The sequence below is a fragment of the Aplidium turbinatum genome, chromosome 12 (genome assembly GCF_918807975.1).
Source record: "Aplidium turbinatum chromosome 12, kaAplTurb1.1, whole genome shotgun sequence".
NCBI classification, from domain to species: Eukaryota; Metazoa; Chordata; class Ascidiacea; order Aplousobranchia; family Polyclinidae; genus Aplidium; species Aplidium turbinatum.
This window is the reverse complement of record NC_137483.1, coordinates 14238467-14259705: the sequence shown is the minus strand read 5'-3', so window position 1 is coordinate 14259705 and position 21239 is coordinate 14238467. Positions and strand designations below refer to the sequence as shown.

The following is a 21239-nucleotide window of genomic DNA, read 5'->3' as shown; positions in this document are numbered from 1 at the left end:
TCACTGCAACTTGTCCTACAAAGTGATTCGCTACTAAGCTAGGACGATCTCAAATAGGCTAGCTGTAGGCCAATTTAAAGAGCAAAGAGAATGTATTTATTGTATATAGGATAGCCCGATTGAGCAAGATCAAGTAGACTTCTATTAAAGTTAAATCTTTATTGCAGCGAATGACGATTTTGGAGTAACGCTGACAAACAAGCATTTGTAGCTCAGTTGTTGTTGTATCAATAGCTAGCCTATCATTTGTTCTAGTGATCACACCCTTGATTACACACAAGACGGATGGTTTATTAGCTTTGAAACTATAAAATTTCTAACAAAATTAAAAAAAGGTACAAAAACATGTTGACTGATATAAATATTGTCCTAATTGAAAGCACATTAAACAAAAAATACTGATTTCCTAAATTCAAAGGTCCACAAACATAAAAATATGGACACCAAAAAAACTGTAAAGTTAATAGGCCACAATGATCACACGAGAAGAACATTTGTATTTTTAAAGTTTTTCTTCAAATTATGACGAATACTTTGCAAACGCACGAAGCAAAAGAACACTTGAAAAAAATACATGGCGTAAATATCACGCCAAGCAAAGCATAGACTGTTATCATGCAATAGCATATCTTTGTGATATCGCTAAAACCAAACTAGCAAAAGATATCCGATTTACGATAGGCTAAAAGAACATAGACTCAAGAAAACATTGAAGTTTATTTCTGTAAGTTAACCATGAAATATTTCATCAACTCGGTTGTTTCGTATGTTGAATCAACATTGTTAATACGTACAACAGCAATGTAACAGTGTACACCATCGAAAATAACTTTGACTAAGTACCCTACTATAGGCATTGGCGATGAATAGCTTGAAAAGGTAACCGTCAGTTGCCATCCTTGCCATCCTTTAAGGTCAGTTGACTTCAGAATCTCAACAACTTCATTTTTTGTCAATAAAGGCTTTTGGTCCATCGCGTAATTAAACCTCCCGATCTCACAGTAAATTTAATTTTTTTAAAGAAAATAGGCTAATCAACAGATTCGGCCGACTTTCTATCTAGTTTCTCTAAATCAAGGTTTTTCAACGTTTGTCAGGTCACGGTACACTGTTATATTAAAACGATTATTCTACACATACCCTAACAGAAATTTAAAAATGCTCAACTGACAATAAACAGAATGGGTATTTGCTGCTAAATAGTTTGTGATAACAGATTAAGAAATGTTGAATTGATATACGAAACCTGTATTGTCTGAAATCGTAAAATATAAGCCGAAAATACGAGGAAAAGGTTAAGATGCCGCCATATGATATTTCAACGGCTTCTACTAGTTGGGTTTGAAAATTGGTTTGTACTGGACACTTTATCACACAAATTCAAAATCACTATTCTAAACCACGATGATTTTCATTTCTACTTTGACAATACTGAAGTTTACCATTGACTTGGTTAATGGCAGTTAGGTTTTGGTTACTTGGTGTTTGGTATGTTGTAGAAGAAACTTTCAGTGATGACACCTCGCAGTGAAAAGGATGATCGTGAACTTGTTTCAGGATCAGAGATTGATTTGGACGTTGGAGGATCTCCAAGAAGAATCATCGTTTGGCGAAGCTTGGAAGAGGAAGAGCAATTTCATATGTAGGTGAGGAGGAAAAAATGGGATAGCCAAGAGGAGGATCAGCTGCTTGCACAGTGAGATTCCGGATCAAAGATGTGTGAGCTTGGATGCTGTACCGCTCTTCATCGTCGTTTGTGGCAAAGAGGAGTTCCACAGAGAGGTTGGCCCATATGGATCTGACAGCAGCAGATGACAGACTACACACGTGAGCTTCTATCGGACGACGCAGTAAAATCCGAGCAGAATATTCATCCTTGATAATGAAAACAATACCGTTTTGTTTACGACGTCAAACTTACAATTTTTACCGTTGAATCTACATAAGCTGTACACAAGAAATTGAAAAAAGGTTTTGGAGAATACATTCCAAGACAGAAATAAACCTCCTTTGTTGACATTTTCATAGATATGAACTCATAAACTTAACATATCGAGTGTACATAATGCTAGTGATAATAATTATTGCCATTGGTAGTTTCCAGGTAATCCATAGAAAAACACGAAATGAACTAATACAAACCTAAAATACACTTATTTTTGTTTTACCTTTGCCATGTCGAAATGAACTGAAAACAGAGACGGGACTTCCTTGTCAAGCGCAGTAATCCAGCCATGACTCGCTTCAGGCCCGATGAACCAATCCGATTGCAACTCTCGCAGCGACGTCACAATGTCTTCATAGTCTTCGTCAATTGCGTCATCGACTGTTCCCATTACAACCCGATCATACATCATCTTGATGGCAAACCTAAATAAAGAAGTATCAAAGAGAAATAGTTATACAATACGAGTCGTAAGTGTGAGAGAAGAAAGTTTGTACCAATTTGAAAAATTGGATCTTTTCTTCGCTTCAACGTCGGCCGACTTTGAAGCATCGGCCGACGTTGAAACGGTAAAAAATGGCAACTTTGCTAGCTCGTATTGTTTTGTGTTGTACCTGTGCGCCTGCAGCACGGTTTCATGGAGGTCCTGTCGTTCACGCATCCAGTCGGCATCACGTGACCATGGTATGTCGTCATTGAAGACCTTGCACATGTGACTTGGCCCAAGCAACGATGGATTCCTCCCAGGTACGCCTGAGCATGCAGGGATGTTGATTGCATTTGGAACAGTTCGCTATATATTAAGTTACAAAAGTCAAAGATTCTTCTGCAAGACTGATGCATGTGAAATTGAATTGAACAACAAAAGATATTTTCCTAACTAAGCATCATTTTATGAGTAGTAAATAATAATATTGTTGTGAGAAAATATTGAAAATGACAACAGCTGCCACGGCGAGCAAAGGTATGCCAACCTTGAACAAACACGATGATGTAGCACGTTAGCGCCACCTCGCGGCACGATTTTAACAGCTCATCTTCTTCCACACCGGACCCAGTGTCTTCCATCAACGAAGCAACATGAAGATACCAAGACCGGTCAAAAAGATCGCTATGCTGTTTGATGTCATCATCACCAAGAGGAGTCGGTCCCCATCCGAAGACGTCCTTTTTCGGGTCCACTTGCCGGGTAGTAAACCCTTTGGCAGGAACTTCTGCAATTAAACATTTCAAGCTGATTTAGAACAATAAAGCTTTGACAAAGAGTTTTTTTTAATGTAGCAAGGTGTTATCTTAATTACAACAAATTCAGATTTGTTAGGTCATGAGATTTCAGATATAAAGTAAAAACTAAATAGCTAAAAGAACAAACTGAGCCTACCTTCCCGTTTCATGTCCTTCTTCGCAGCAAACACGTTCTTCACAGGTAGACCGAAACCGGAGTCGGACAATTCACTGTCCAGATCCCAAATGTCATCATTGTCACTCATGTCCACATACCCAGGTGGGTGTGTAGGGGGTTTGGAACCTTGGGTCTTCTTTGTCGTCAAAAGTTCATCGTCAGTGGATAAAATTGAAGCAAGACTTGGCGATGATTTTTGGATCTGGGTTGGGTTGTTACCGTTTTGGTGCGACATGAAATTTGATGTTTTCAGCCGCTTCTGACTTGTGGATAAGGAGGAGCTTCCATTTTCTAAGCTGTGCATATCGACATCAGCAGATGGGAAGAAAGCCTTTGCTTTGTGGCTGTTTATAGTGTTGCTGAATGCTTCGCTTTGTCTTTCGGTCAAGTTACTTCTTTTTGTTTTTGTAGAATCTTCTAGAAGTGGGATTATAGACAGCTCTGAACATCTTTTCGCGCAAAACCGATGCAAAATCAACCAGACGATGGATTTCATGAAATCCTTGTGCACCTGTTTGATAGCGGTGGGGTTGTCGATGATACCTGCGTTGGGGGGGGAGGGTTAATATCATTATTTTCAGGCAAAGTTTTTCAGTTGAATGAGTGACATCGCGCCCTCTTGGACAGGAATTTGTTCAAGTTATGTCAAATTGACTTGAACCACAACGGAAATCGCTATTTAGCTTAATCTAAAATACGTACTGGTTAAATAAAAGATCAAACGCACTGTGCGGCGTTTTTATCAGCTATCCCTATATACAACTATTCACCCTACTACCAATGAGTGCTTATGTGATAAAGGCATAACTATGATTACAGATGATGTTTAACTAAAATTGTTATTATTATACAGCTTGCATTGAAAAATGGCGTTAAATGGAGAATACATTTTGATAACTTTAAGTATTACGGTTGATCAAATACAACAATCGTAATCACCAGAGAGAGAATTCTTTGCATCAGAGTATCCATTCACGAACGTTGTATCGAGAGGTGTGACAGCCTGTGTGACTGGATACATGTTGGTCCTGTCGTTGATTAAGGATTAATAGCTGCCTCTTATCGAAGCAGTGGGCTACATTTACGTTTCATAATGAAAAAAGACCAGTTGTAATAGAACGCTTAATATTAAATAGCTGATGACACGGAAATCACAAGTACCACTTAATATGTCAAGTTATAAACTTTAACGATGCTGTAGTAACGTGCGCTTTGTACACATTTAAACTCATCAAATAAGCAACAATTACACGGACGGTTGTTGAAAGTTGCGCTTCAAGTGCAACAACATCCGCTATTCTTTTCAACGCGGAGAGGAGATCTCTCTTCCGCGTAAAATAAACGAAGTTTACAAGAAATAGTGATATTTTATCGCAGAGATGAGGAAATTAAGGCCGCAGGTCATGTTTGGACCGTTTCACTTTGTTTTGACCGTTTGTTTGGACCAATTAACAAAAGTGCAACTAGGGTTAGATTAGCAACACATGTAGCGTTAGATGCTAGTATCTAGATCACGGGTCGGCAACCTTTAGCATTGAAAGAGCCATTTGGTCTCGTCTCCATCAAACTAAAACCTGCTCTGAGCCGCACCATCTAATTGACTGCTTACAGCAAAAACCTAACGCTTAATTACAGGAAAGCCTTTTGTTCGAGGTATTCGGCCGCACCCTGTAGAACTGATTTGTAGTTACCATTCCAACAGCTGTCAACTCTTAACATGACTGAGAAACACAACTAATCAATTCATGATCAAATATAAACATACACATATTCTTTTAATGATTTATTTCACGCAGCTAATGTGATTTCTGCTCTTGAACTTCATTGCATAGCGCATCCGCGTGAGCCAGAGCGCAGAGATAAAAGAGCCGCAGGTTGCCGACCGCTGATCTAGATCATGCTACTCATATCCGTGTGTCAAACTTTTAAAAGTTTTTAAACTCTGGCCTGAAAAATTTGACCACCTCTAACTTATCATTACGACGTTTCCAAACAATAAAATCCGTCATTTTTACATTGATTCAACGTCCGCAGACGTTGAATCAATGTGAAAATGACGGATTTTGCTGTCTGGGTCAGTGCTGACCTCAAGCAAGAGTGTTGGACTTCCGGCTTTTCGAAAGCATCGTTGCATTGGTCGTCCAATCTGGTAGCCTCCAAAGCATGACACGAGGTCTCCTGAAGTTCCAATCCCTTTATGGAATAACTCACGTAGCCGTATCCTGATTCTAACGTCTATGGGATGGGTTGAAAGTTAGTTTAGCAGAAATATTAAACTAAAAAATCTATACTGCAGTCTGCAAGCTTGAAATAAGCTATAATGCCATTGTACATAAGATAGCCATCGCTATCACTACATGTCTGCTATCACTACAGCACCCGTGGCTCAGTGGTTGTCGCCTTCGGCTCTGGTGCTGGTAGCCCTGGGTTCGATTCCAGGTCGGGTCATACTAAAAACTTTAAAAAGGGTACCGATTGTGTTCTTTCTTGCATAACGTAGTGAGGATAAAACGGGTAATAATCTGGTGACGTATCACCTTCTTTCAATCTGCCTGAGCCAGCATGGAAGCAGTACGCTCATAAAATCTCATGGAACCCTGTCAAGTAACCCATGTTGATGCGCAACCTGCTGCAAGCGGAGATAGCGAATGATTATTATCACTACATGTCGCCATGATACATACAGTGTGGCGGCCGTACGAAAGTCGATATCGTACACGGTACTTTTCAGGATGTTTAGAAACGGCGAGAAATTAAGGCTTGGTCGGCTTGTAGCGACAACGCAGTGTTAGGTAGAATTCACGACATTGAAAATACAAATTTTCTAGCTAGTTTTCTTTTCCTTTATGACAAATGACATGTGTAAATCATAGAGTTGTAGGAGGGAGTTTGCTTCGTTGCAGGCTACAACAAACGTAGTAATCCGACAATATTACAAGATTTGGCATGAAAAAGTTTGCTAGTTAGTAAGAACTAAGAACACGTTTAAAAGTAGGTGGCTTACAAAAACATCTCGGACAAACAACCTAACCTGAACCCAGAATGTCTTATCCTGTGACCTCACAAGGTAGAATGACGTGTCAGTAGCGGAGAATGTGGAGTATGAGCCAAGATAGAAACCTCGAGCCACAGCCTTGCTTACGCCTGGCATCATCTGACGATAGTAGCTGGTGTCTGAGCACAAGCTGGCCGGCGCTGCACCTGCACAAATTATGTTGCAGATTGATGCGTGATTTCAAAACTTTGCATTTCACATTTTGCATGGTCATTTAAAAAATATTACAGCACAGCTTTTAAACTACCGGTACTCAATTTAAATTTGCTGCTGCTAAAGTTGGTACTTTGAAAGTTTTGCTCCAAGCAGAGTAGCCTCGAATGACCTAGCCATTAAAATTTCTGCGTTTTATTGTTGCATTGACGCAAGGCGCTCAAAACGATGTGTGAAAGTCTTGGTCGTGGGCAAAGTGACACTAAACAAAGCACTGCTGCAGCGATGACTTAGTCAAGTCTTTTAAGCTTTCGTTTTATGCTACTTTCCTCGTAATTTTTCCCTTACGAGTAAAGGACGTTTTTGACAAGGTCATAGGAAAACATATTGAGAACCAAAACAAAAAGTAATATTGTCATTTGAATTCGATAATTTTTGTAAAATATGCATTTACCGAATCAGGTGTGCTGATAAACAAAAACAAATTTCACACGAATTTCGATAAACTTATACTGTATTTAAAGCCAAAACGAAAGACAAAGTTAGAATATTGGTGAAAAAAATCTGTGTTTTTATGAAAACAGCAACCAAATCTAAAACTTCAACAGAATTTCAACCAACCTGGCGTTTGTGGCCAGAATCGAGATGGACGTGGGAAAGCAATGTAAAACAAGGGGAGAGTGAAGAGGGGAAGGAGGGGGGCAGAGAGCAAAGATGCTGCTGCAATGATTGCGAGGAGGATAGGAAAGCAGAGGAGATTTGTCACCAGCAGGAGGAGAGATGACTTCCTGAACACAAGGATTTGTAAAACAGCAGTAACGTAATAGTAAATATGAACACATCACTTTATCAAATGCAGCCCACAAAATGATTTTTTGTTACGTTTTCTTCACATCATACTTATTCTTTAACTTTACCAAACCTTTTTATGAATTCTAAGGATTATTGACAAATCTGCTGGAATCACTATCAGTTGGAATCATAATAAATTAGAAAACAGTTCTTCACAGCACATACGCAACAGCTTCTTCAATTTTCTTCGGCATCATGTATGTTAAATTTACATAAACAAACATACATATAATAATCAATACACATTGGATGCTTTTTTCCTCACCGCCGCTGCTTTTTATCTGTCCATGACGTCAGAAGCAGACTCAAGGCAAACCAAAGATTACCAAGAAATCTGAAAGCGCGATCGATGCAAATGTCCAATACCAGAAGCTGGACGCCAATTGATGATGTATCAAACCAGCCCAAGGAGATGGCTGATGATGAGATTGCAAGCTTGATGATGCTCATCACAGCGAACACGAAGAGAGCACTGGTGCTTCTTTGCCATATCTGTACAACGGTGGCATTGATGATTGAACACCATGTTGAAAATTGTACCTTCTAGATTCTAGAAGCATCTTTCTAAAAGCTGATTCTGGATGGGTTGGTGGTGATTTTAATGAAGAAACTTTTTCTCTATTAAGCTGACTCAAATGTGATACGAGTAAGAAATAAAAAACCGATGTTTTGTTAATTCAGTTCTAGCTTTTTGGTGTTACAAAGAAATTATTTTAGAATCTATGGAGTTAGTAGCTCATTGAACAATGGAATATAAAAAGAATACAATCGGCATGTTTTGGTGGCTTGAAAGTTAAAAGTGCGACATGCAAGTTACTACTTCTTCTTTTATTGTCGCACTTGATGCAAGTTACTACACCTGACTTATTTTAAAAGATGAATAGGTTTTCCATAGTATGCTATACCAAGCAAGTTCTACTGTATTATGATAACAGTCTTACTGGTAAAAGTACTAATAAATTAGTACCAGTTTACCAGCCTCAGTTATATTTATGAAAAAATGCATTTTAGAAGCAAAATGGTGGAACACCTAATCTCATCAAATAATAAAGAGCTCAAAATGAAGTTACTGAACCGATGTTCAGCAAACTTTTTAAAAACTAAACCGTTTTTATCTTCATTAAATGGCACTGAAGATGAAAACAGTCTAGTTTGCCGACGTTGTCAATGTATAAAACGGTTGATTTACTGTCTGGGTGGTGTTAGTATGATTAGATCAAGATGATACAGTTATAGACTCACCATCCTGAACGCATGGACGGCGCCAACCGCATTAACAAACGAAGAGAAAAACACCGGAATTGAGTCGAACAAGTAAAGAGAAAGGTAAGATGACATCAGCATTGGATTCACCACCGCCACCAAGCTAACGTTGATGTAACCAAATACATCTAATATCTTTTTTCTGCAATAGTAACGTATTAGATTTAGTTTTAGGTCGTTTTACGAGCCAAGGATAGAGAAATATCAATCGACTGAAAAATGCGATACACCAAGACACTATAATGAATGAGAAATAGTGTAATACCTTGTGATGTTTAAAACATGAATCAACACTTGGATAGAGAGTGGTGCTGGTTTCAGACACACGCATTTACTGTTCTAAAAACTGCTGATGGATTTGACACTAAATGCTAGTAGATCACATTATTTAGTTGGATAATTTATTGTATTGCATTGCGTAGCTGTAGACTACAATATCCTAATTTGTTCTCGTTTCAGTTACCCAGTGAAATTGTTTGGTATAACCTTACCTTGCGTGGAAATCGTTTGTTGAATAACTGTCTGGATACAGGTAGTTTCGGAATAATCGAAATATCACAAAAACTCTTTGAATATCTTGAAGCAGTTTGCAGACTACGAGAAGTGCAATAAAAAGAATATGAAGTGTCGTTTTGTTCAAATCGTTTAACAATGCTTGGTCTCGGTATATTGTGCAAATGACTGTAACAATAGCCAGTAATGCAAAGCCCATTGCATGCCAACATATGTTGTAGATGGAAATGAATTTATTGAAATGAACAGATTGTGGAGGACGGCTTTGATGCGAATTAAATCGGCTGAAAATACAAATAAAACATTTGGTAAAACGATAGAATACGTATTTTTCTACGTGTGGGACTGTGGGTGTAGTTTACCCATCTTTGTTCTAAGTTTTTGGAACACGACATTTTGACGTAGCCATATAGGGGCGAGCCAGGTGTGAGGTGACTGCGCCCATGCGGCAAGGATCCATTTTTGTCAGTTCAGTAGGCCATAGCCCTACGAAAGGCCGTAGGCATTTCTCTACAGCAGCTTGCACTTCTAATCATGAGAGAAATCAAGGGCTATTGTCGAAGGAGCACGACTCCACAATCGATGGCATGCTTTTAAGTGTCTTGCCAAAGACACAGCCTCATGCTTTTGATTTGAGCGGTGTCGAACCGGCGGTCTTTCGAACGTCGAACCATGCTCTTACCACTCAGCTATGCAGCCCTTTTGTCACGTAAAGGCTTATACCGGATGGTTGAAAATTTAAATTAAGAGAGTAGTGAAACAAGGAAACTAATCTTCAAGCACGTCATGAAGTGTCTTTCCAATGAGTATCGAACCCACGTTCTTCCAAGCGTCTTGTAATCTCTTTCAGCACCACACAGCTTAGGGTTACTGTGGGCGATGCTTTGTGCAAAAAAATGTAAATGTGAATATTTACTTTTACATTGCATAGAAATTAAGTTAAAATGAAGTTTATTTATTATGTACTTGTACGTCATTTAGAAACATGGAAAAAATCCGACAAATATCCTATAGCCTACTGTAGTAAGTTACACTAAAACTAAAGGTTATCGTAAGCTAGCTTCAAGATAATCATAATAGATTACAATGCTGGCACTGCTGCATGTAATGATCGATATTATGAGGCAATACTAACCCGTTTTTGGACGAAGATAAATGAGAAACAACATAGTTTGTGAGAAGCAATAATAAAGAAACAAAGTCGGTACTCAATAAAAATCCAAATAAAGCTGAATACAAAACCAACGCAGAAATGCTAGAAATAAAACAAGCTCCAAGCAACACAGCTCCTGATAGAATGAAAGACAAGAAAAACCTGAAAAGCATAATTTATTCATAAGGAGAAAAACTTGATGCAATCCAAGTAGTTCTATGACCCACAAGTCTCTACTGTCATACAAGTAGAAATAGAGTTTTACAATAATAATAAATGATGTTGTATGCTGTGTGGTAGCAGTATGCAATATGCTGTAAATATAATATGTACGGTACACTTTATACAGCAATATATTTTCAATTGTGTGCACAATGCACATTATTTCACACGCTATACACAATCGACAAACAATGCAATCACACAGTATCATTATTTTTAAAGTTTCAGAAAAATATTTATTCTGTGTCAACGTTTTACAGTAATAGGCTAAGTAATCACCATCATTTTTCCCCTTTCCTTCTTTAGTAGATGATACCTGGCGTTTGTCCCTGCTAGCAATAAGATAAAAGTCGTGTAATAATACCCACCTTAAGTCAGTTGCATTAGGTGAACCACCAAGTCCAAAAACTAATACTTGTTCACTAATCCACAGTATCAAAGAATCAAGCGGAGGCAGTATGCCTGACAGCCATAGAAAAGGCAAAAATAAAAGTACAATATGCAGGACTTGATTGACTACTTGAAAGGATGGGACAAACCTAAACAAATACATTCGAATAATATTTTTAAAGGAGTTAAAAATTTAAAAATGGAGGTTAATAGTTTTAAACACAAATAGAATCTATGGATTGGGGTAAAGAAATTCAAGCATGTTTTAAGTAGCTAGCATTAGATTTTGCTTAATTGTAAATTATCTTTTATAAAGAAATAGTAGAACAAAAATGTAATTTGTAATGCTGATAAAAGATAACTTGATTTACCAATACAAGCAACAATTTTTAATGAAAAAAAAAATATATATACACAATTTGTTAGCAATACTTTAATAAAACACTGCAAAAAACTTTAGTTTTAAAATTGTAATTGACGCAAATGTCAGAAAATTAAATTTATTTTTCACAAAATGCGACCTATTATGAAAGACAATCTACTATGACCCAAATCAAAAACTATACATATTATGTATAAATTAAATTTAAGCAAAGACAAACTTACACTTCTACAACATGAAAAGAAAAAAATATGAACACATGAAAAGCTCTTGACAATGATGCAATATCATACAAATCCACAGATCGAAAAACTGCAACTTCTGGGATTCCTGCCGAATTGAGTGGGTAATGGGCAATACAAAATGCAATCCATGAAAAAATATATATGAACACAGTTGCTGGAACACTGCCATTGTACAATTGGTTGAGTATTGATGGCAAAGTATACCAATAACCAACTCCACACAAACAGCCGGAGAATATCGCATGAACTATTATACTTGGTGGAAACCTGAAAAACACAAATGATGCACATATGTAGTCAACAAAGGTACCGTAAATTTAGTTTTCACATAGTTCTGTAAATCTAGGCTCCCAACTCAAGCCTCAAAGCAGCCGACGGCCATCGCGGCCATGGCCGCTAAGTAGTGTTTGAACGACCGCCGGTGTTACCTTCTCAGTCGGCCAAGTTTGGCCACCGGTTTCTTCTAGCCAATTATTTAATTTCGCAACAGTATGAGCGTGGATTAACTGTCGAAAATATGTAGTATCAAAGAGTGACGCAGAATTAGGTCAGCGCGTCATAATCACCACTGTTGTATTGTGCGGGAACATTTGCTATTGTATATATGGAATATATCCAGTTGCGATCATCAGCTGTAACCGCGCATTCGCAAATGCGTGAGCGCATTAGACCAACGCGCGAATCGCATTCACATCCATTGTGCGCGAATGCTCAAGTAATAGCGTTAATTAACGTGACGTGAAACCACAAGTCGCAGGTTTGCGATTTCTTTGCATGATTATAGAGCAGTACTAGACGAATATAATTGAACAAAAACAAGACGAATTTTCCGCTTATTAAATGACCTAGATCTAGAGTAAAGTTTTTAAAAAAACCTTCCCGCATTTGCCTGTTTGACCAAGTCTTGTTTGTAATTCCCGACGTTTATTTTAACAAAGTGTTAATCCAAAGTGCTAATTTACATCGGCTGGCAATATTGTCGTTTTTAAATCGATGCAATGTTGGCGGACATTGAATCCTTGTTAACAAGGAGAACTAGACTAGTTGACATCCGAGGGGAAAACACATGTCTTCATAGTTGAGAAATGTTCCCGCTATGGGTTAGTGACTTCACACCCTCAATTGTGACATCATAACGGTACAATTGGTCAGATTTTATGAAAGGCGGTATTCGGTAATGCAGTTGAAACAATTTAATACTGAGCAGCTGAACACAATTTAGTGTCGTTAGGTGGTCCCGCAATAGCGGATTAATCCCGATAAAGCAGTTATAGCGTGGTACAAGTCAATGATTCTATTGTAGAACGTCGCCCAGACTGCAACAACGCTAAGTGATCATTTTAGCATTGTAGCAAGTTTAATTCTATTTACTTGTGCTATCGTTATTTGTATTTTGGCCTCCAAGCGCGCAGATTTGGCCGCCGAGAAGGAGCTCTCGGTAGGCCACGATGGCTGCCGGAAAAAATTACGAGTTTTAAGGCCTGCAACTAACTATAAAACATCACAAGAGTGAATAGTTTGAGATGGTGATAGCCATGCACTAAATAACAAGAGCCAGAAAGAAGGTTTACATTGACTTTCAAAATAAGATGATTGGGTGTCTGGGTGATTAGGTTTTACTTGTATATTTGTTTTAAAATAAAACGTCTGGAAATAAAACAGTGGTATGGTAACTCATTCACATAGTAACGTGAAAGACTTTATGGAAGCAAGGTACAACTTTTGTAAAACTGGAATTTCAAATAACTTTTTCATAGATGGATAAACAATTAAACATATCCGAATTGTTGTTAGTATCCAGTTTTCTTTCAGTTTCCAACAATTATTTTTTTTTAAATTAACATAAGTATTGAACGACTTGCCAGGGAAAATGGTGTAAGATGGTATGTGCAATGTGCATGTGCTAAGGAGGGAAGAAGGAAGTTTTCTTTGAAAGGCATTGACTTTGAAGGTAGCCGGGAAGAGGAAACGAGGACGTCCAAAAAGATCAGGTGAAGAACGAGGCAGACAAAGTCAGACTGAAGGAAGAAGATGAAATGGACAAAATGAGATCGAGAATAGGAGTGAAGGCAACCGCTGCAAGGAAAGAATTGGCCACACCCACTAGTGGGGACAAAACCGAACTTGGGTGATGATGAATGATGATAAGGTTACTTGTTATTGCAAATAATTGTTAACTTACACAGTTAACAAATAACTGTTAACACTTCAGTTTTGTTATCTGCAAGTTTACATGTAATTTGCTGATATATACTTGACATTTGTCCCAATAAGGACACAGGCAGCAGGTGACGGCTGATATAGTTCTTCACTGCTTTCTGTCTGTTGTGGAATTTCGTTTTTATAGTGCTTGTTTTTTCATCACTGTTGAATGTTGATGTACCATGCTATTCTCATAACAGACAAAATTAAAGTTTCTCTACATCTCTTCCTGTACATGAAGTAAAATCAAAGTACAATATATATATACAGGGATGTCTGTTGCAAGCAAGCATTTTTTTCACAAAGCACATAAAACGAGTCTTATCGTTATTTTTCACACATATCAAATTCAAAGCAAAATCATTCACAACATCTTACTGTAATGGTGGGATGACAAATTTAAAAGTTGCAGCTGAACAAAATGATGGAAAAAAAATTTCATCATCATCTGCGACAAGCTGTCGAAACTGTTGACTAGATGTAAGATCATTTGTTTCCTCAGATGATGAATTTGCACGTTTCTGAGTCCGCTTGCATATGTGAACAATCTAAAACAGACACTTCAGTTTAAACTTTGATCACAATTCACAATATCAACCAAAATTTTACCAGGAACAAAAAGCAGAATAACTAATTTTCTTGTTTTTTACGTATATAATATAAGTAAAATAGTAAAAAGTAAGAAAAACGATTTTGTTTTAAGAAGGAAAGGTGAATACACAAATAATTAAAGTTTGTGAGCTGTGCTTACAACATGTATTTTCTCCTTGATAAGCTTCTTTTAAACATTAGGAGCATATTTCCGCACTTTTAACGTTTAGTGTTATCTGAAAAGCCTAGTTGTGACAAAAAATTATGCTATTACTAATATATTATTCATTTCAAAATGTCTTTATTAACACAAAAAAGTAAAACTTTTAATCACCCTTAGTTTAACCAAAAGATTAATAGGCAAAGCAACTTGCTTTTAAAAAATTTACCTGAGTTATGAGGACAAAGAAACCAATGAGAGCCCCAGTCAAGATGCTTCCAAGCAATATGCTCAAACCTCCCAATTCAGCAGCAAGAGCAAAAACACCACCAATCAGCCATGGGAGAAGCCATACCACAATTTGACAAAAGTACACATAAAATGGTGCAGAATAACCTAATCGTAGGTTGGGTCCACCAAGAAATGTTTGAGGAATTCGTTTAAAGACAAAGTCTTTTTTATAATCATTTAATAAAGGGGTATTGGTGATGGACATAATATAAAAAACTAAGTATCATGGCATAGAAACAAATAAAAATAACTAATAATGATCTAAATTGAAAAAGTTTAGTTAAGTTTATAAACAAACATACATCACACAAAACAAACATATTTAAAATCTTAATCATTTTGAAAGTTGAAGTTTATTTTGTTCTGAAACAAAACTTTGTTATTAAACTTTTTATTAAATCTTCTTACGATTTAACCGATGATCTGATTAGGATGCGTAGTGTGATAAAATATTTGAAACAAAGTAGACAGTATCACAATTTATTCATATTATACATATTAATTATTTAATTCATTTTTATTTATATAAATTATAATTTATTTACATTATATAAATAAATTGATTTTTCTGATTTAGTGTGATACTGTCTACTTTATTTTATTCTGTTGGCAAATACAGTATACAAAAATCAACAAAAACACAATAAACGAAAATAATTCACACAACAAGGATGGCAATTAAGATTCAATCAAGTTTTCTATATATATTAAAAAAATAATAAGACAATATAACGCAAGCGATCAACTGCCCGCCCAGCAAATTGGTGCTAGAGAGAAGCCCAATTACGGATCAATAGAATGCATTGCCTGGTAATTATATATTCAATAAAAATGTATGACGAGTCCAAATTACATCAAGTTATCATGTTGTGTATCGCAATTTCCAATATTAAATTCTCTTCAGCACAACTTTATAATGGGCATAGTAAAATCTTCAGTAGTTCAGCTCAAGAATACGGTACATTAGTAAATTAGGTAAATTCAGAAAGAAATCAACAATAGTGTTTTTGGTTGCTAAGAAATAAATAAATTTAGACTGTACGGCTGTACGCAGTAGTAACAATATTATATATCATATCATAACTTATGAACGGAATTAAGTCATACATTAATAAAATGAAGTGACAAACGCCAGGGCGAGGATTCTAAGGACACAAAATTGCCCTATAACAAATCAAAACGATAAACATACACAATATGATAACTTGATGTAATTTGAACTCATCGTACATTTTTCTTGAATATATAATTACCAGGTAGCGCATCTTATAAATCTGTATTTGGGCTTCTCTCTAGCACCACCTTGCTGGGCGTGCAGTTGTTCTCTTCCGTTATATTGCCTTTTTCATTAATTATTTTTGCATTTTAATTGATAGTGACTGTATATAATATATCATTTAATATTTCCTTCCCTTTTTTAATTTTTCAAAGTCTTGCAAGCATGCCTAATCCTTGTATTTAATAATAATCATGTTTTATTTAGTACATAAATCATTTCTATCTCAAGCATGCTTTAAAATTCCTCTTTTGTTGCTACTAGTACTACTTTTTTCCAGACCCCTGCTATACCATGACAAGCGGTGATATTTTCCGTTCCAACAATTAGAAATTAAAGTGAAAAACAAAAAGAAGGCAAGCATCTAACCAAAAGATTAAGCAATAACTACTATTAATACTACAAAAAGTGCTCAATGCCAAGAAAAAAGACAAGCAGAGCAAATTACATCAAATATAAAATTACTTTCTGGAACCTCTAGGCTATAGCCTGTTTCGACTTAAAAGTTTCTATTTTGTTTTTCATATCTTTATCCTGCATTGCGGGAAAGCGGACTTGAGCGCTATGCATCGGTGTACGCCTTCTGACGTACCGTACACTTGACCCACGCTGCAGCCGACTGCAATGTCTGTTTTCTGTTGTCTACTCTACTTATGACTTAAATTTGGTACTACCCATTACTCGAAATCGATCACTGGGTAGAGGCAATTATCGTAAAGTTTCTTGCCCAGAGAAACAACAGCAAGTGCGGGTGGCTGGAGTCGAACATGCAGGCTCTCGACTGCGAGCCCAATGCGCTAACCACTCGGCCATTGCTGCCGACATTTGAATAAGGACCTTCTCAATCTGATGAACCCATTTTAAAATGAAACAGGCTGTAGGAATTTTAGAAAGTATAATAATAACTATATTTTTTGTAACCAAGACATTACCGGTAAATAATTAGCTACGGTACCAATTGCAATAGTGTATCAAACAAAAAGATAAATTGAATCATAATTTTCCCGTAAAACTTTTCATTTTTTAATTGGGTTCACGGTCTAAGCATAAAATTTTCCATGCAGTCTTTAATTTTGCGCAATATCATTCCGCTACACGGCTGCAGGCTTTACAGAAGCAACTGGTTGTCTGGTTAAAGGTTCAGACCATAGTCAGACCAACAGATTTGTTTATTCTGTGTATTTTGGCTTGAGTATTTTGTTGCTGCAGCACCTATGCTCACATCGTTTGAGACTTTTTTTAAAAAATGATGGGGGTTTTGTATTGATCTTCTTCGTTCCTCCCTGAGCCTATTTTGGACCAAATTTAAACAATCTGATTTTTCTTGATAACAAATTGTAAATTGCAAGTACAATAAATGTGCTTTAATTCAGTGAAAATAAGCTTATGTAACAAATTTCAAAAAAACTCAGCAGTAGGCTGCCATTCCATAACTGAAGAGGTGGTCTATTGGTGAACAATTCAATTCAATTTATTTTTTTTTTGTCGGAAAACAACAGCAATGATAAAGCTAAAAATAGTGAGTGGGAATAAAACCAACAAAAGGAAAAGGTGGAAAAACCACAGAAGTTTAAAACGTGCATGCGATGCAGATTTAAAGGTTACGTAGATGAAAGTAAATTAAGCACGGCCACCAAACCTAACAGTTTAAAATAGATGAATTTGTTGAAAGAACCTAGGGACAGTGGAATACCGGGACGACTCACTTTAATGATTTTTCTTGCAAAATGGACAGCTGGAGGGTTACTAAGAAGTTCAAAAATTAGCAGAACTGCACAACGTTTTCTTTGATTTTAGGTAAATTCATTCTCATCAAATGAATTGCTATATTTGGTTAAAATTTTGGGTGGTAGAAAATCTGCAAAACCTTACTGCAGCAATGTGAGGCTACGTACCGTTACCACTGTAGCATGAAGTCTACCCCTGCATTATCATAATTTGAATACTATTAAATAAACATGATATTACATATTTTTATACATTCGTTTTGGCGATACAAACTTTGTACACACGTGGGCAGGTCATATAAACTGCACCTGAGTATGCGACATTATGGCAGTAGACCTCAAGCTGTAGTTGCATCAAATTTTGTCATAACATTGTGACCCTCCAGTTGTCCACCTGAATTTTGAGTAAGCAATCCCCTACTTCTACCATCCCTAAAAGAACCAGTTGGCTCCACATACCTAAAGCAACTGGCGGTGTGCCAGTTGATGAAGCCATGCGCGGACGACTGAACAACACAAAACAACAATTGTGAAACAAGTGGTGGACTCATAGCTTATTTGTCAGCACTCAGTCTTCATCGCAGCAGCATTATAATCAAGTTTTAGCAAATAATCAGCAAATAATCAAGTTTAGGGGAAAGTAAGGTAATATGAGCCAGTTGGTAGGCTAATACGGTCTACGTCTACCCTTATTTGAATAGGGATTGTGGTCACGGTTCCTGAACAACTTGAAAGAAAATTTGACGACAACGAAAGAAATGCAAAGTTTGATAAAATTTTGTTTGTGTAAATGAAGCAGCGTGGTGATTGGGCTTGGGTAAAAGTTGTTATAAGTTTTGCTTGAACACAAATTAGTTATATTACAGTGTTGGAGCTAGTGCGCGTATAAAAATGATTAAAAGGTTTAAACACTCACAGAACATCCGTGCACAATGTAGCAGAAAGCTTTTAAGTGATATGTTTAGCCTATATTTGATTGGAAAATAAAAGATTACAAAAAGTCGTGCTGTTGCGTGATACAGGCCACGTGGTTTTGTGTTGTAGCTATGGGCCAGTGGCCCCTGTTACATCACTGGCAGTGAGACTAAAGTTTAATAAAAATGTAAATATAAAAACCAGGACCAAGAATGAACACATGGCGTCTACGGGGATCTAACGCGGGCAAAGTAATATTTTTGCGAGAATGGGCAACAACATTTTTTTGCTATTTGTGTATCAACTTTTATGCTGTGTGATGTGTTTTTGGTTTGTTGTTTTGATTGTGTTTTTAGTTTTGATAAAAATATTTCAACTATTAAAGTATTTTTATACGTTTAAGAACTGAATAGTTAATTAAATCAACATTAGACAAGGAACAATTAATTTTCTTCTAACAGATTTGGTGGTCCATATTAGCTACACAGTGGGTAGCCTAACTGGGTAGCCCATATCACACATCAGCTGTATTATATGGGCGACCTCCAGGTCAAAATTTAACGACAGTTTGTGCCGGAAGTATAGCCATATTTAGGTGGCCCATGTTTACCTCTTGTCTCTTACCGGTAGGCTATTTAAGAATCGTCACGTTTGGCTTACTGCATGAAAATCTATTTGATTGATCGATTGGGTTCTGACGTCGTAGCCTCACCTTCAATTTCTTTGGATCTTATTTCAGTTAGCCATAATCAGGCCCAAGCTGCTGTCAAGTGAACAGTTCTCCTCGAAGCGCACTGTCACTGTTGTTCCAGACAATTGTTCACCTAATCAAACGTCATATAAAAACCGTTCAAGTCTACTGAATATTACGTCATGGAAATTCCTAAAACATGTGCCAAAATTGCACCATCGTTCGTAAGACTTGTGTCAAACCTGTTAAAACCGGTTTAAACCTGTTTCAGTTTGAAACCTGTTTAAACATGAAATATTGCGTCACACTACTGCTGACGTGCCTTTGAGTTATCACAAATTTTTCTGATTCATTCTCGAAGTTGTTTGTTGGAAGTCGGTCGCACATTTAACTGGTTTACTTGGTGCTTGCTAGCTGGACAAATTCTCCGTCTTTTATCCAAGTAATCTGTATCGTAGTGACAGTTTTTAGAGGTGTAAGGCGTTGCATCTCGATTTCGATAGCCGCGGGCTAATTTTACAGGAATACACTTATTGAATAGACGTTTCAAGGAGTGTTTCTTTTTCGGTCACTACATGCAGACAAACGGATCCGGGAACTTTATGTTACAATTTTCCCACGAAGAGATTATGGTTTACCGCTGTGACCATAAAAAATAAAAGACGATTTTTGTTAGCTGGTAGGCCAAGAAGAAATTAAAGCAAAAAAATAAAAGACGATTTTTGTTAGCTGGTAGGCCAAGAAGCACTTGAAGGCATAAAAATAAACGACGTGTTTGTTGTCAGCTAGTGCAGAAGAACTACTTAGAAGTACAAGAAATAATAAAAGAAGATTTGTTGGTTGGTAGTCTACACTCTTACAGAAGCAAAGAAAAGTAAAGACATTTCTTCTCAGTTTGGTACAGAAGAAAAATAACTTTGACATTCATTGGCAAGAAAGAAGATTAAAAGACAATCCATCTGTGCTTGTAGATTCAAGTGGAAGAATCCAAGCAAGTTTTGTGGACTTTAGGACTTCATACCCGTACAGCTACGGTATCGTGCATTTAAATTCTTTTTTGTATTTTTTACGGTCTTTGCAGTTAAGTTTTTTATAACTACTGTAGCCTAATAATTTTGTGTGTTTGTGTAACTTAATTTTTTTAATTGTTAATTTAGCCCCAACATTTAATATGTCTACACTCGGTGGCGACAAGGACTCGACCGCCGTAGACTCGACTGAGTTTAAGCCTGATGATGTTCTTTGCGGTCGGGCAGGCCATTCTGGGGAGGGACCCAGTAACGATGAGGCTAAGTCAGTTCGAGAGGCCCGGCATCTTAGACGGGATATTTTGACTCAAATTGGGAAACTTTCTGTAGCCCTAGGTTCTTTGAGTGATAAGCAGGAACTGTTAATTTTTAGATCTAAGTTATCTACTTTAGAAGAGGAATTACGGCATTTCCATGCTCTTTTGACTAAAATCTTTAACTCTGCAATCTTGGCAGAACTTCGTGATAGGGTAGATCCCGAATTTAACTCGTTAAAAAATAACTTTGAACAAAAAGAAAGTGAGTTCTCAGATATGTTGGATGCTGACATACATCCTGAGGATAGCGCCTCAAATGTAAGCACTAGGATGTCTAGGACTTCGTCTCGGATAGTGGCACAAATTAACCTGCAGCTAAGACGAGAGGAGCTCCAGATACAAGCTGAGGCCGAAGCGAGAGCTGCTGAGGCTGCCGCGAGAGCTGAGGCCATTCGAGCTGAGGCTGCCGCGAGAGCTGAGGCCGAAGCGAGAGCAGCTGAGGCCGCCGCGAGAGCTGCTGAGTTCG

General features: G+C 37.2%; 1 protein-coding gene across 1 annotated transcript; it reads right to left on the bottom strand.

Annotated features, from left to right (window-relative positions):
* Positions 1 to 276: 276 nt before the first annotated feature.
* Positions 277 to 15024, bottom strand: LOC145780835 (pecanex-like protein 4). Its single transcript, XM_082592481.1, has 17 exons — positions 14758 to 15024; positions 14156 to 14325; positions 11555 to 11842; positions 10927 to 11097; positions 10331 to 10498; positions 9162 to 9467; positions 8650 to 8812; positions 7673 to 7899; positions 7177 to 7343; positions 6379 to 6548; positions 5434 to 5582; positions 4287 to 4375; positions 3327 to 3890; positions 2920 to 3159; positions 2560 to 2698; positions 2169 to 2370; positions 277 to 1875 (listed from the first exon to the last, which is right to left on the bottom strand). Exons 1-17 carry the CDS (start codon positions 15022 to 15024, stop codon positions 1600 to 1602), a joined length of 3756 nt encoding a protein of 1251 aa, XP_082448607.1. The 3' UTR covers positions 277 to 1599.
* Positions 15025 to 21239: the final 6215 nt, after the last annotated feature.